This window comes from Haliotis cracherodii, unplaced genomic scaffold, assembly GCF_022045235.1.
Source record: "Haliotis cracherodii isolate W230 unplaced genomic scaffold, xgHalCrac1.p SCAF_2, whole genome shotgun sequence".
Lineage (NCBI taxonomy): Eukaryota > Metazoa > Mollusca > Gastropoda > Lepetellida > Haliotidae > Haliotis > Haliotis cracherodii.
In genome coordinates, this window is record NW_027266275.1 from 9,573,914 (window position 1) to 9,592,170 (window position 18,257).

The 18,257-nt window shown below is 41.9% G+C and overlaps 1 protein-coding gene across 1 annotated transcript in view; it reads right to left on the reverse strand.

The window, feature by feature from the left end:
- Positions 1-18,257, reverse strand: part of LOC139468665 (uncharacterized) — a 47,915-nt gene that overhangs the window by 21,846 nt on the left and 7,812 nt on the right. Inside the window, exons 2-3 of the mRNA XM_071250791.1 lie at positions 810-887; positions 69-241 (exon numbers count right to left, since the gene is read on the reverse strand). Of these exons, the coding sequence (XP_071106892.1) occupies positions 69-241; positions 810-887 (251 nt within the window). The remainder of the gene's footprint in view (positions 1-68; positions 242-809; positions 888-18,257) is intronic.

Below are 18,257 nucleotides of genomic sequence, written 5' to 3' on the forward strand. Positions count from 1 at the left end.
TGTCATCGTACCCAAATGAAGTGGGACATTGCGGCATAAAACAAGAAGCAAAGAACCAATCTGTGTACCTGTCATATGACATCTTTAGATCCAGCTTGAGTTTGCGCAGAAGGTAGGACATGGGACTGATGCCCTCCCTGAGCACCATTGGGGGTGCGCCCGACCCCGCCTTGTCCCCGTGTACATACTTCCGGAGGTAGTTGATGTAGTGGCCGACAGCGTAGATGGGAGCACGGATTTGCTGGAAATGGCAATGCAGTACACACTTTAGAGCTCAGTGTGATGTAAGGTCGTACAAGTGGCCCATTATATGTAAAATGTACAGGGTAACCATTTTGCATCGAAAGGCGGTCACATGGTTACCCATTCCAACATCTATAGTGAGTTCATACTTTTTTTATTCCTTTCTTGATACGTTTGTCAGATATTTACATGTACGCATCTGCATGATCTGAACGTTTTACGTATAGATCAGCAGTTACTGTACGAACTACAGAACATTTCGAAGCGTGTTGTACCAAATGCATGGTGGAATATGTTATGGTTTTATTGACATAAAAAGCAAATCCTCATATAGGCTCCATGTCAGACAGTTTTCTAATGTTTTTAACACGTTAGATTGGATCCATAAATTGCGAACGATGGCTATTTCTTGTCCTGTTTGGGACTGGCATATATTCGTTTCAGTCTACTTCAAACCCGATCTGTATTAGAGTAATTGATACAACTGAATTTGATTAAGCTCACACGTTCGTAGAAGCTTCGGCACCCGGACGGAAGCTGGTTATCAGTGAACACTCTTGGCTTACCTCATTGAATATTATCTTCCACTGCGCGTCCAGGCACATGAGCCGGTCCTGCTCCGTGGACATCGTCATCACGGAGCCCTAGGGAATAAACAACCAATCAACAACAGAATCAATCAATCAATCAATCAATCACAAGAATAATACGACCACAGCATCGAGTTTATGTGCAGTGTGTTGAGAGTCCTTCGCCGGCCTGAAAAATTAAGCGGAAGGCTTGCTGCTCAGAACAGTCACTTCCCACTCGATTTTGCATCAAAATGTAAATATGACATGTAGATTATGCAATGAATTTAATGACACTGCCCAACACATTGTCAGTGGATGCCCAGCTTTGGCACAAACACAGTATCTTAAGCGACATGATAGTGTAGCTCCATTTTATTACCAATGCTTCGCAATGCCTGTGGTTTTGATGCTTATGTAGAGGGCGTCATGGAAAATGATTAATACAAAATTCTTTGGCCTGTAGACGTATCCAGGCCAACAAGAGCGAGTTACATAGCGCACTGTTATGCACTTGAGCTGCTTAGGAGCTGCTCAGAATCAATTATAGTGTTGACTATGGGAATATGTGATGTAACCTGTAAAGCTATTACATTATAACATGCATTCCACCCCTTAATTTCAGAAGCAAAACGTTTCATTGTGTCTTTTCAAAACTGCTCTTGCAAGACGCTTTATGCGATTACGGATATATCCTTGTACGTAATAACTGCGTTAATGGGCGTATAGTTGGCCAATGTGATAACGATACGCCCTAAACATTTGCTTTTGTTATCGCTGCAACAAATCCATAAAAACACAAATATGATTCGTCTGAAATTAAAATACATCGTATAGCTATACGAGTGGTTGCGACATATTGTACGAGGCATAGGCATTATAAACCCTACTGTTGTTTCAGTGCGTGTTATTTCCATCAGGGCCAGTGAAGATCCGGGGTAGGATAGGTCTTCAGCAACTCATGCTTGCCGTAAAAGGCGATTGTGCTTGTAAGCGGCGACTAACGAAAACGGGTGGTCAGGCTCGCTGGCTTGGTTGAAGCATGTCATCGTATCCCAATTGCGTGAATCGATGCTCATTATGTCAATCAGTGGATTGTCTGGTCCAGATTCGATTGTTTATAGACCGCCGTCATATATTTGGAATGTTGCTGAGTGCAACAAACTTAAACTATTTCGATCAAGCATGGCTATCACTATCATTATCTGATCACAGTGGAGGGCAATAATGCGTGAAGATAATTGGTGACCTGTAGTTCAAATAATTCAGTCGTAGGATTTGAAATCCACCATACACACTGACTCTATGCTGAAATTTAAGTTAATTAAAATATACTACTCAAAAGAAGTTAAGTAACAAAATCCTTTCCGCAGCCACAAACAGTCGCTGCTTTTAGCAGTCGATTGTACGAATCCGAAAGTATCATAAGCATGTGTTGATGAATCATTATCAAGCAGTGATAACACCAGATGTTCCAATAAAGGTATCCTGTCCACCCTAATTCGGAAATGTCTTCCACATGTCTATCATAAAGCGTACTGAATGCTTTACTGCTTTGTTGTACGAGGCATTTGAACATCAGATACTTTCATATTACTATAGTTCGTCTGCTATATGATAATAATAAGCATCTGTAATATGAAAGAATAAGGTGTTGTTTAACTTCTTTTGAATAGTTTATATATATGGGTCCTCTGCGGTGCTCTGTTACAAACACATACGGTCCATTTGGCGAGGCACGTACACCTTGGATTAAGAATTTCGCAATGTGGACAGGCTGAAGTTAGGACCCGTGTAACAGGGGTCAATAACGCTACTGGTCACCGCCCAATCGTACGAACTTTGTGAAACTGTGCGTACTAGCGCACTACAGGAGGTTGACACAAAAATGGATGGGTTAGATGTGAATGACCATACGTGTCACACACACTTTTGTTATGTCTTATGAAAAAGGCCCATTAACGTATTAGATACCCATTGTTGAAAGAAGGGCACTTTGTTATAGATAGCCGCCCCATTAAAGATGTTGAGATTCCGCGCATACCGTATGTTAAACAGGCGTTAAATTCGTCTGTTCATAAACCGTATTCCTCCTAAAGACTGAACTGAAGTAAACTGATTTGGGTTATTTACCACATCATAATTTCTGTCATCCCATTACAAATATCACACAGACGTGTAACTATATTTATATATGAATACGTAAATTGCTTGTGGTTTTTAATTTGACAGAAATATATCCTACGGTTACAAACTAATAATATATTTGGAGTTGAAATAAGCATAAACATACAAACGAGCATAATATTTATCCTTTTAACGACCACTCGTTAAACGAGAAACAAAAGTCCTGGGTTAAATTAACCACGAAACCGGTGACATAAAGTTTTAATGAGCACAATTACCACGTAATATATAGGATGCTTAACCTTTCAAATGTGTACGGTGAACCTTCTTGATCTATTGCAAAGCGCAAATGCATTATTCAGGGATTTCACTCGTGATATCCAAGACGATACACGTAGTGTTGAATGTTTAATCTTCACACAACGTTTTAGGCATATGACATATAAGACTGAGGCGGTTGATATGTTTGTACCAGTGTCATTAGTCGCATGTCATCGATACCCTTTCCCAGAATAGACTGCTGAGGACCTGTCTTACCAGGAATCAGGATTGCTGAATTAAATGTTTGTTTGTTGTTTAACGCCGTACTCAGCAAATATTCCAGTCTGAACCACACAATACAGTGATTGACATCATGAGCATCAGTCCACGCAATTGGGATACGATAATATGAATCAATCAAGTCAGCGAGCCTGACCACCCGTTTCCGTTAGTCACCTCTTACGACAAAGCACAGTCGCATTTTACGGCAAGCATGGGTGCTGACGACCTATTCCTACCCGGATTTTCACGGGCCCGTACTAAGTGGCTAGATAGGACAAGATCCACGGCCACATAAAGCGACAGTAGCACTAGGTCAAACTTTTGTCTGTAATTGGAGTTCCGACAGTCCCAGAGCAAGGCCCTGGACCTTGTCCACTATCACAGCAACAACAAGCGGGGAATCCTGATTGGTGAGATTCCCAGCAGCCCATGTTGGTCGTAAGATGCGACTAAACGGATCGGATGTCAGGCTCGGTGACTTGGTTGATGGAACGTCTTCGTTACCAGACGGCATGGGTTGTTGCCCCACAGTATCAAACACTGGTTTGTCTGGTCCAGAATCAATTATTTACAGCTCGCCGTCATGTAGCTGGAATATTGCCGAGTGCGGTATCAATACACAAGCAATACAGGTAATCAGTGACTGTCAGTTTGAAAACATCACAGCAGCCAGGAAGGAAGGTGTTACCTTATTGTATTCCAGACTGTAGTTTCGCCACAAAGACTATCTTGATTAATGTCAATCATTACCTGTCAGAATTGGTGTATTTCTTTGTTCAGATAACCACACCACCTAGGAGTTTTAGAAGGACTATGAATACCAATTATGTTAAGATGTCTCACTTTGTATGACTGTAGTAGGAGTACTGCTGTGAGGTGTCAGGCAACAACCAACCACTTAACTTTCATACTAATTGTGTGAGTGGGATAATCGAGACTGATTATCCTCTGGCGTTGACGTTTTATGTAAAAATTATCATGTATACCAAACCTTCAGAAGCTGGCGTCATGTCTTCCTACCTGTTCAACCCTGTAGCTTTGATTTCACAGAATAAAATGATTCCAAACGTGGTATAAATACATACGAATTCTAAAGTACACATTTTCAGATCAATAACCAATCAATTACGCCACAATGACAATGCTTGTGAAATAGGATGGTGTGTTTATTCTGTGCAGGCAACATGGCGTTGTGCATCTTGATAACATCTAAGCCCACATAGTAACAATAGACACTTCGTGCACGCCAAACAGTGTTGTGTTCAATGTTGTACCATAACCAGGACAGTTGACTCGCAATGTGTCACGACTTCTCGCTGATTCTGACGTTGCACTTAATTTGAAGTTGTAGCGATGAGACATAAACAAAAAACCAGGGACAACATGCTTCAGATAACCAATATAAAATGTTCGTTTCTGTGTTTTGTTAATTGCATTTGTGGAAGTAAACAGTGCTGCTCGTGTGTCACAGTTTAGTTGATTAATTGTAAATCAATACTTCACGTATTTTTTTCAGGAAGTAGTGTACGAGGAACATAAAAAGCACAGTTTAAATGAAGAGCACATAAAAAACCCATTTAACATCATCATCAAACGAGTGAGTGAGTGAGTGAGTTGGGTTTAACGCCGCTTTTAACAGTATTCCAGTTACATCACGGCGTGTCAGCTTAATGTGGGAGGAAAGCCCGAAGTGATGCAGGTCTCAGACGTTTACCACTTCGGTGAAACCCACGAGCACGGGTATGGTGCTGACAAACCTAGAAACATAATTGGGGCGAACCGGGATTCGAACCCACAATCATAGGTTTCTGGCGTGCCCAAGGGACGCAACTCTGCACAGCGAATCGCGGCGCCTTAGACGACTGGGCCACCCGTGCCCCCCATCATCAAACGAACGTGATCAAATGACTTATTCAATTGGGAAAACACTTAAACAGATGACGCACCTTCTACGTTACAAGTTTTTTGTTTGTTTTGTTTGTTTATTGTTTAACGGCGCACCCAGCAATATTCCAGCTATATGACGGCGGTCTGTAAATAATCGAGTCTGGACCAGACTATCCAGTGATTAATATCATGAGCGTCGACCCACGTAATTGGGATCGATGACAAGCATCAACCAGGTCAGCGAGCCTGACCACCCGATGCCGTTGGTCGCCTCTTTCGACAAGCATAGTCGCCTTTTACAGCAAGCATGGGTTGCTGGAGCCCTATTCTACTCCGAATCTTCACGGGTAAATACACATGTCCTCGAGTGCATTGTGTTCTTGTTTGAAATAGATACAAGTGGTTTATAGATATCATTACATATAGCAATCAATGTGAGTGAAGTGAATATGGTTTTACGCCGATTTTAGCAATATTCAGCAATATAACGGCGGAGACACCAGAAATGGGTTTCACACATTGTACCCATATGATGAATCGAACCCGTGACGAGCGAACGCTTAAAACACCTGGCTACCCCGCCGCCCCAATCAATCAGACGTACATTAAAACAACTGACACCAAAGCATCCCAACGATGAAAAGTGATGTTGTGCCAAATGAACGTAGCATGGTGACGTTTATACATCTATAAGTAGTTACTTTGAAGGAAGAAACAATTACCTAAACTTCTAGTATTATGACATATTATCCTTTAATGTAGAACTATCTGGATTGATAACTTTGCGTCATATGCGCTAGTGCAATTTAGCTATCATAAAAGTTCCAGCTGAATTGAAGTACCATGGCGTCCTCCTGCGTTTTTGTCAAGAACGTGATATAGTCTTCCAAACAAAATAATCTGATTGAAGTGACAAAATCAACACTGTTCGTCGCAGTAGAAATATCAGAGACATCTGACAGTCACACAAGGATGAGTACAGCATGAGTGAGTGAGTGAGTAAGGTTTTTAAGCCGCTTTGAGCAATATTCCTGCAATATCACGGCGGGTGACACCAGCAATGGGCTTCACACATTGAACCCATGTCGGGAATCGAACCCAGGTTTTCGGCGTGACGAGCGAATGCTTTAACCACTGGGCTACCCCACCGCTCCGAGTACAGCATGAGGCTGCCAGCCAATGCGGATGCACTGTGAACAACCCTGTTGCACACAGTTGACACTCTAGGTCGTGAGGATCCGTATTATGGTAGACTCATCACAGGGTCGGAATCGTACAGTACGACAGGCCATGCTTACACTTTTCGCGAACACCTGGTGTCATCACTGATTTTCAGTGATCCATTTATGTTATTTTCACCGCTATTTTTTATTTTATGCCCAACCGGATCTGTTTCGTCAGATAATGGAAACTGATTATTATATTGCATTGACGTGTTATATCTATATTTATGTATACTGAGTCAAATTAAAAACTTCACATTTTAAAAAGTAATCCCATATATGATATACAACGAACGTTCCCGTCTGCAACATGCCGATGGCACGTTCACGTTGCACATTTGAAAGGCGTGGCATGACAAATGGCCGTGAAGACTTTTGTTTTCTTGTGTTTTTCTTTTTTTGTTAATGACTGCTGACAAGTATGGATGAAAACACGTGTGGTGTTATGGCCACGTGACCAGCTGCACGTGAAAAAACACTTTTGCCACTATAGTGCTGTGCACATGATTTTGATCGATTCACCTGCACAAAAACGGGTGTTATCTGAAGACAATATGTGGCCATTACTGTTTAAGTACACAATAAGGGCCCACAATGATAACTGGTCAAAATGTTAAAATTTTAGGATTGTGAAGTATTTAATTTGGTTCAGTATATATACTTAGCGGAGATTTATTATGGTTATGGAAAGGTGTTTGTTGCTTTTGTTTATTATCATATCTACGTACGTGTTCTCGGGGATCAAAGGAGTGCACAATATTTAATACAATTGGACTACGTTTGGTTGTACGTCGCCAACAGGAGAACAATGCGTACACATACGCATCAAATATGCATCACACAGCGATGTCACGACTCCCAACATACAAGTTAACCAGGACTCCATCTCGCGTTGTCACTGACCTAAATAATGGTAACCTATTTAATAAGATGCCACTTTATGTATTCGAACCAATGAACACAATGGCTGAATGTACATCTATCATAATGCTTTTTGTTCATTCTTTAAATGGCATGATTCACTTTTATGACATTAAGATTCACACATGACATATTTTGTATAAAGGTGGGTTATCAATCCACCCATGTTGTGGGTTATTCGTATTACCCAATGCCATTCCTTCTCACGAACACCAATTGTTATAACAATGGTGTAATATAATTATGATATTTACTGGTGACGAGTAGATTATGGTCACACAGGTACCAGGAATCTTGGAATTTTGCACCTGGACCTGTACTCGATAACCATTTCCGGAGTAACATACATACATGACTAATGCTACTGATACGTTGTACAAGTTTTGAAGTAGTCAGGACGGGGTCATGGATAATTGGTCCATGGCCCATGTTCACCTGGCCATGTCTATGTTCACCTGTCTATGTCTATGTTCACCTGGCCATGTATATGTTCATCTGGCCATGTCTATGTTAACCTGTCCATGTTCGCATGTCCATACCTATGTTTACTTGTCCAATACGTACGTCTACCTGTCTATACATATGTTCACCTGTCTATACATATGTTCACCTGTCGATATCAATGTTCACCTGTCATGTCTATGTTCACCTGCACACATCCATGTTCACCCGCCCATATCTATGTTCACCTATCCGTATCTATGTTCACTTGAACACGTCTAAGTTCACCTGCCCACGTCTATGTTCACCTGGCCATATCTACGTTCACCTACCCATATCTATGTTCAACCACCCATATCTATGTTCACCTGCCCATATATATGTTCACCTGCCCATATCTACGTTCACCTGCCCATATCTATGTTCACCTGCCCATATCTATGCTCATCCACCCACATCCATATTCACCTGCCCATATCTATGTTCACCTACCGATATCTATGTACACCTGTACACGTCTATGTTCACCTGCCCATATCTATGTTCACCTGCCCATATCTATGTTCACCTGTACACGTCTATGTTCACCTGCCCATATCTATGTTCACCTACCCATGTCTATGTTCACCTGTACACGTCTATGTTCACCTGCCCATATCTATGTACACCTGTACACGTCTATGTTCACCTGCCTATATGTATGTTCACCTGCCCATATCTATGTTTACCTGCCCATATCTATGTTCACCTGTACACGTCTATGTTCACCTGCCCATATCTATGTTCACCTACCCATGTCTATGTTCACCTGTACACGTCTATGTTCACCTGCCCATATGTATGTTCACCTGCCCATATCTATGTTCACCTGTACACGTCTATGTTCACCTACCCATATCTATGTTCACCTGTACACGTCTATGTTTACCTACCCATATCTATGTTCACCTGTACACGTCTATATTTACCTACCCATATCTATGTTCACCTACCCATGTCTATGTTCACCTGCACACGTCTATGTTTACCTACCCATATCTATGTTCACCTGCCCATATCTATGTTCACCTACCCGTATCTATGTTCACCTGTACACCTCTATGTTTACCTACCCATATCTATGTTCACCTGCCCATATCTATGTTCACCTACCCGTATCTATGTTCACCTGTACACGTCTATGTTCCCCTGCCCACATCTATGTTCACCTGCCCATATGTATGTTCACCTGCCCATATCTATGTTCACCTGTACACGTCTATGTTCACCTGCCCATATCTATGTTCACCTACCCATGTCTATGTTCACCTGTACACGTCTATGTTCACCTGCCCATATCTATGTTCACCTACCCGTATCTATGTTCACCTGTACACGTCTATGTTTACCTACACATATCTATGTTCACCTGCCAATATCTATGTTCACCTACCCGTATCTATGTTCACCTGCCCATATCTATGTTCACCTGTACACGTCTATGTTCACCTGTACACGTCTATGTTCACCTGCCCATATCTATGTTCACCTGTACACGTCTATGTTCACCTGTACACGTCTATGTTCACCTGCACACGTCTATGTTCACCTGCACACGTCTATGTTCACCAGCACACGTCTATGTTCACCTGTACACGTCTATGTTCACCTGCACACGTCTGTTCACCTGCACACGTCTATGTTCACCTGCACACGTCTATGTTCACCTGCACACGTCTATGTTCACCTGTATACGTCTATGTTCACCTGCACACGTCTATGTTCACCTGCACACGTCTATGTTCACCTGTACACGTCTATGTTCACCTGCACACGTCTATGTTCACCAGCACACGTCTATGTTCACCTGTACACGTCTATGTTCACCTGTACACGTCTATGTTCACCTTTCCTCACCTATGTGTTCCTGCCATGTGTATGCTCCCCTGTGTATGTGCATCATTTCATACTTAAGTTCACCTGCCATGTTCATGTTCACCTGTCAATGGGCCTACTTAAGTTATCAGTACGCTGTTTACCTTACCAACACATTAGTCGCCTTATTCGGTATGTGCGACCTCACGGTGTTATAACGTCCACTTCACCTGACCACTCCTGACGAGCAAATGACAATAAAATTCCACCGTGTCGGTCAACAATACCCCTAAAACTACCAAACCAGTTGTTGTCCTACATTAACACTGGAATCAAATGCCAAGCCGCGTTTATCCTTGTTTACAACATGTCATTAATGTTGTCACTTGCAACAGATTGCCATTGCACTTCACCTTCAGGAAACTCAACTCACCATACACACGCTGAACACTTTCATGAATCAAGAGTCAGAATAGTTAAACACTCTTTACATTTCTGCCAGTCAATAACCTTTATCGAGTACTTGGTTGGCCCTAGCTTGGAGCATCTTCCGTTCGAATATACGGCGTAAGTAGATCGGTAATAATCTGAGAGACTTGAGAATCAGTGATGTAAAACGTAATTTTCCGAACATAAACACAAGGAGAAATTGTTAAGTCACTGACGAGTGCCCTGAAGGGCTTCTATATATTATGTGAACCTGGTATCTTAAATGCGTTAACTTCTACTGGAGGGATATGATAAGTGGATTTATGATCCCTCAGGGACACATAGTCCTTAAATAAAACACTTCACATTCCTTATGTTAAATAAAATATCCTGTACAGTGGAATCTCGTTTGTATGGGACCTTCGTTATCCGGAAAAACCTAATTCTTCAACCGCGTGGAAAACAGCACCTGCCGGTTTTGTTCTGTTGACAGACACGATGACAGACACGCCTATATTGACGTTACTGGTCCATAGATGATGGGTACACTTTACATCATTTGATGAAGAGCATCAAACAGCACCTTTAAGGCATTGAGTTGGTGATGTGTTAAAGGAGCTACTTCGTGATGTCCAAGCGTATAAAAAATGTTTTTGATAACCTCAGTTGCAAGGGAAGCGGGCAACTTTAGTTAGGACAGAAAAACAACAACTATGAATTGTTTTAAGCGAACGATTACAGACTAACGCGCACATGAATGATTAAAGGTCTTTCAAAGGTCGTTAAATAGGATTCCCATTAGATCGTGAGCATTTTGGAGCGAACTGAATAGTAATATTCGATCTATTACCCTGATAGCTTTACATCAAGGCATATATAGTTCAACATGTTTTCACGGTAATGATATAATACCTGAGGTTCCTGGAAATCTTCATCCGGGCATTTGTTATCCATAGTCCTTATAGAATTGAAGTAAATTCATCCACTGTAACACCTTTTACCAATAAAACACAGCGTGGAAATATTGATATCCCAGTCCGAAGTGCAAAGTATGCAGACTCATTCAAACCCGTTGATCTAGCCTCCTTAATGACAAGTAGCACGCCATCGGAAAGTAAAACATTGCCATTGGCGTTTCATGGGCCTCACAATCAGAGCAGTGACGTTGTGCTGGTATGTTATTTGTTAACCACGTTCTGTTTTCAGAAATGATGCAGTATCCATCGGTTATGGTATCCGTTACCCCTTAGACGCTGCGTTATTTCGCGCATTGAGTATACAGACCGCTTCTATTGCTCCATGCTGGACATCAACTGAAATTTCTATCTCGCTTGTTTGACACTGTGTTATTGGTCTGTTTGCTGGAGTGCTTGGTGTCCACTTCATGTTATCCTTCCCATTCACGGACTTAACGATGAACATAACTTTGTAGTAAAGGAGTTTCTCATGTTGACCACAAGCACCATTGTCATATAATTGTGAAGCAGTTTACGACATGGGGTCTAGACCGAACCCACTTTACCTATTTACGACTCTCCTGGACACGAGTGAGCAGCTATTTAACACCAATTACAGCTCGAACAACAACATGTGGCCTTTCCTAGGCTTAAAGTCCATTCTGGTACTCCACAGGCAGGGATATGTAGTATCAAATAAAACGCAGTCGTCTGCAAACGCCCACAGCATGGAAACCCATGGTATGACAAGACGCTATCTGTTAGGGGCTAGTTTACATGCAGCGTCAAGAGGTGGGGATAACTACGCTATCATTATTTTTCAGAACACTACAGCGACACAAAGTTGACATATTCATTTCCAGGTAGTGATAGGTGTCCGTTTTGTTCAACACGAGGGGCGAGGTGGTCCCATGACTGATGAAATCAACAGTGTGGTATATCACAAACACCGGTCACACAAGGTATAGAACAGTACGCAACTACTAACCCAATTCCAAAACAGTTCTCCCTCACCCCCAACTATTAAACAAATGAAAGAGCTTCGGCAACACCGAACATCCAAGATACATTTTCCTGAGCTGACATGTTCCAGGCAGTTTCCAATACGATGTCATGTTCGTCATGTCCATGCATACATCCCATGACTACATTATCATTAAAGCCACACAACGGCCAGCACCGCTTCCCCCTCTCTCTACATTGTCATAGGCGTGCGTGCTGTGGAGACCCTCCGTAGGGTTGGCCTATATCTGACATCCACTTACAATTACACAGCACGACGGGTAGATCGTTGTTTCCGACATTACCAACACAGGAAAGGGGCGTGGCACAAGGTCGTTGTTGCCACATGTTGATATGTGGATCCATGTACCATGATGCCTTTGAGGTCCCTATAGTCGCAAAATAATCAGGCCCTACACGTACAGATGGTCAATACACATGTATCATAAGGCACATGGTCAATACAGAAGTATCATCAGGCAGATGGTCAATACAGAAGTATCATACAGCAGATGGTCAATACATATGTATCATAAAGCAGATGGTCAATACACATGTATCATAAGGCACATGGTCAATACAGAAGTATCATACGGCAGATGGTCAATACAGAAGTATCATCAGGCAGATGGTCAATACACAAGTATCATAAGGCAGATGGTCAATACATATGTATCATAAAGCAGATGGTCAATACACATGTATCATAAGGCACATGGTCAATACAGAAGTATCATACGGCAGATGGTCAATACAGAAGTATCATCAGGCAGATGGTCAATACACAAGTATCATAAGGCAGATGGTCAATACACATGTATCATAAGGCAGATGGTCAATACACATGTATCATACGGCAGATGGTCAATACAGAAGTATCATAAGGCAGATGGTCAATACACAAGTATCATCAGGCAGATGGTCAATACACAAGTATCATAAGGTAGATGGTCAATACACATGTATTATAAGGCAGATGGTCAATACACATGTATCATAAGGCAGATGGTCAATACACAAGTATCATACGGCAGATGGTCAATAAAGAAGTATCATAAGGCCAGATGGTTAATACACAAGTATCATAAGGCCAGATGGTTAATACACAAGTATTATAAGACAGATCGTCAATACAGAAGTATCATAAGGCAGATGGTCAATACACAAGTATCATAAGGTAGATGGTCAATATACATGATGGTCACATTGCAACGTATATATCCTTGAGGAAGGGGTATAAGCTCATTACAAGTGAATTTTAGCTTCTGCAAGGTATATGTCCTTGAGGATGGGGTTCATTACAAGTGAACTGTACATCGCTTCTGCAACGTGTATATTCCTGAGAACGGGGTCTACGTAGTTGCTGCAATATATACCCTTGGAATCAGGAGCAGTTTAGGTGTTACTTTTTTTGTCCCTGACATAAGCTGACCTGTAGTTGTATAAGTATATAGTTTACATATCTGCATTTTTAAAGCGCATATAAATGACATAAGCAATCTGAAGGAATAACATTGTATCTATTTTAGACTCGATTACTAGTATATAAAATACACTGACCTTAGACACACTGTACAGAAACAGATATAGGCAATATTGAAGTGTGATGATTTGTATAACACGTATCCGCCCGCACGTGTGAAGTGTAAGAGTCACCAGTAAATCATGGAGTTATAAGTGCTTATCCCCGAGCTGAGGTGTCAATACTATTTACACCGAGATTGGACCAGACGAGGGCGTGCCACAGATCACCCCCGGGCACCCCGTTTGGTCCTTGGAGCGGAATAACGTCATTCTCAGTGTGCAATCAAACATATCCTGGCTCGCATTCGTAGTCATTCAGAATAAACCAACACGGCTTAAAGAATCTTGGGAACATTGGGTATATTGCCACCCTGAAATAACAGGCGTATATCTCGACGAACACTCGGGAATGCTAGCACTTTCCTCCATTGTTAGGGTATGCATTACACCCCAAGTAGTTACTAATATACTGAACAGCCATTTTTCCATGGAAACGAAGGGTCAGGGAGTGTTGAGTCGATGACATAACGAGTTCTTGTCTCTACAGCCCAACAGTTAACAGTTACAGTGCGTACTTCCTGTGTTAAAATATATTTCTATTTGTTGCATTTCATATCGTTTCTACAAACAGAGAATCAATGTCTTCCATTTTACAAAAAAGAGTGTATGACTTGGTGACAAAAATTAAATTAAATTCCCACCCATATCTGTTGTACATTTGGAGATGAAATAATACTGCTGTATATAATAAGTTCATTCTGGAAGATCTGGAACGATGGAATATGCCTTGCATCTTTACGTGAGAGAGTGAGTGTGGTTTTACGCCGCTTTTAGCAATATTCCAGCAATATCACGGCGGGGGACACCAGAAATGGGCTTCAAACAATGTACCCATGTAGGAATCGAACCCGGGTCTCCGGCGTGACGAGCGAACGCTTTAAACACTAGGCTACCAGACCGCCCCTATCTTTACGTGAAGTAAATACGATTTTTAGCATAATTACTGACTGAGTTGGGTTTAACGCCGCTTTTAACAGTATTCCAGTTACATCACGGCGTGTCAGCTTAATGTGGGAGGAGAGCCCGAAGTGATGCAGGTCTCAGACGTTTACCACTTTAGTGAAACCCACGAGCACAGGTATGGTGCTGACAAATCTAGAAACATACTCAGGGCGAACCGGAATTCGAACCCACAATCATAGGTTTCTAGCGTGCCCAAGGGACGCAACTCTGCACTGCGAATCGCGGCGTCTAAACCACCACCCGTGCCCCCTAAAGAATAACTAAAATATATTTCATTGGTTTATGATTATTCTTAACAATTTGAAATTCCAAATTCATTTCCGGTATTTCGATACAAGCCCTTTGTCCAGTGTTCGTTGGCTGTATGGGAACATGAAACTACTTTGATAATTACTATCCACGTTGAATGTGTCAGGTATGAAAACCAGCTATATACAGCAGTCAGGATATCGACAACGTGTTTTTTATAACACATGCGTTGCCCTTGCCAGGATTATCTTTCAACGCTTGGATTAACATGGTAAGTGATATAATAATAAAATCGAAATAGTTTCAAAACCAGTTAATCTGGATTGATGTATAAATGAAAGTAATGAATCATCGTTATATGACATGTCAAGGTATGTCGGTCTACAGTAAGTGCCATTACTTTGGTGTAAATGTTAATATTAGGTACAACAAAATATATTTCCAGAAGATCTGGTACATCAAAAGACCATCGTGTTAAACACATGACTCATGTAAGTTGACCAGGCAGGCAAGATAGAGCACTTGAATGCGGGTAGCGATGTGAAACAACAAACAACGTTTGCATGGCGATGTGAGGTTTTGGATAATACACGAAGTTAATGACTCATATGTTTAATAAATTGTATACAATTCTATAAATGGTAGTTAATATGATTCAAACACGCAACTAACTAAACATAATTACCCCAACAACTAATACTTGTTTTATATTCTCTTACAATTGGCCACAGCATGTCGGCTTCTTCCATTTCATAACACCTTTGTCATTTACGGATTAGAGGACATCTCTCAGATAAGACTGCACATCATTAGAAGAAGATTACTTGATAGCATTTCAATTCACGAGGAGCACATGAGTTAAAGACCCGTGAAGATCTGGGGTAGAATAGGTCTTCAGCAACCCATGATTGGACCAGGACCAGACAATCCAGTGATTGATATCATGAGCATCTATCCACGCAATTGGGATACGATGACATGCATCGACCAAGTCAGTGAGCCTGACCACCCGATCCCGTTAGTCGCCTTTTATGACAAGCATAGCCGTCTTTTACGGCACGCATGGGTTGCTGAAGACCTATTCTAACCGGGATCTTCATGGGTCGTATGCTCAAACAAATATCCCCAATCACAAATCCGTGCGTTCGTGATCGTAGATTCACCACCTAATAATTCGCCAGGGTTAGGATATCACGATGGGAACACAAGGCAGTGTAATTAAATCTTCATGTACTTGGATAAATAATTCATATCACCATACCATTTTGGCTGGATCAAACACTCTCACCGAGGAGATTGGGCTACCCGACTCCCGTGACGTCACACACATTACAGCTCGAGCCGGTGTGCCAGTCGTGATCCAACCGAGGCTAGCCCGTGCTCGACTAAACAATTGATTTTTAATGAATAAAGGCTCCGAGCGATAGTGGCAATTATTCAAAGTTCACGAAGCGTGCGACTAGAAAATGATCAATCTTTGCTCAACATGACTCGGGGTTTCTTCATTAACTTAATTATTGATTGGAGTCAACAGCTTGATGGAATGTACCCGCAGAAACCGGTGCGTTAGGTAATCTTTCCCAGTGAAATCACTGCCGGGCTGTTGAGGCGAGCCAGTCTCAATATCAGTACAGTCGTCGATGATGAAATTACTGTAGATGGAACAGGTGAGGTGAAATGGGGTTTCAGATAATTATAGAGTCTTATAATGTGACGTGCATGCATGTGTGTGTGACTGCTTGTACTATTCCGGAATAATGCCGATTTTATACTTACCGAGACACTCACGGATTTAACATGAAAACTCAACTCAGACACAGTATACCGACTCAGAGCCGATCAGTCCTTATTTTAGCCCCTTCATGCCAAGGCAGGGTAACAACAAATACCACTTTTTAACGTATTTTGGTATGACGCGGCCAGAGATCGTACCCCTAACCTTCCGCTTCCGACAACCCACGGAGGGGGTCGAGATGAAACATCTACCTCATGCCTCTGTGTACATCAGTGATGCTTCTTCACCTCATTTCATTACTGATAGCGACTAAGTCGGTCTATGTTCGTTTGTTGAACTTTTGCTGCTGCGTAATGCTACTTAGATATATATGCAACAGTTACTGAAAATCATGTCAATGTGATATTTCAGTTTCAGTTTCAAGCGTTTGAAATCAAAGTAAAACGAAACCTTTCTTCCTTGAGTATGAGCACATCGTGCTTTCATTCCATTCGTACGGCCCAGAAAGCTTATGAAAGTCAAACGTCTTTGGTTATTGTTTGAACAACCAAACAACCCAGATCTCTTTTTTTAACAATGAAGCATAAGCCAGGCTTAATCACGTTATCCTGGTCGCTTCAATAGCTCACTGTGGAAAACATGGGAGTATTGTTTGCCACCCAAACCGGTCTCTACTCTGCACGTGATTTTATCTGGCCCCACGAACACTGTCAAACCAATGTACGTCTCGGGATCGTTTCGAGAGGTGACACATCACAAATAACGTCCTAAAAATGGCATTTTCTCTTCCGACTCTGATACACAAAAGAACTGTGGAATAATAGAGTATCAACTGACTTGTTGAGTTAAGCCATGCTACCGAGAGGAATCATTATTATGCTACAAGCATTGTCCAAACTGATTCACATGGCAATATTAATGACTTATTATATGGGATACCTAGTTATGCTCCCAGTTGAAAGTTAATAGCATATACTAGTGTATGTGATGAGTTGTAATGGTCATCTGGCTCCATGCTGCTTGCATAAACATCATCCAGCTGTGAACATCTGTCTACGTTTCACGTAATATGGCACACATAACTCTCTCAACACTCTTGCCCTACACAAGCTGTGGTGAAACCGATGGGCGAACTGTACTGTGTCACTACAGGCAAACTCGTTGGGCGTGTTTCGGGTGTGTGTATCTGCGCGCGTAATGGAGACTGTATGGGAGTGATATGGATGAGTGGCTGTGGGGTATGTGGGAGGCGGATGTTTGGTGTATATGTCCACCCACCCCGTCTGTATGTATCCGTCTGTCTCTCTCCGATCTGTGCGCGTGTGTCGCTCTCAGTGAATCTCTCTGTGCCCACCTCGCTTCCATTTGTCTGTATGTCTTCGCCTGTCCCTCTCTGAACTCGGTGTTTGTGTGTGTGTGTGTGTGTGTGTGTGTGTGTGTGTGTGTGTGTGTGTGTGTGTGTGTGTGTGTGTTCTCTCTCTCACTTCCGTAGCAGAGCATGTGATGTTGGCGTTGTTTGCATGGGATGATC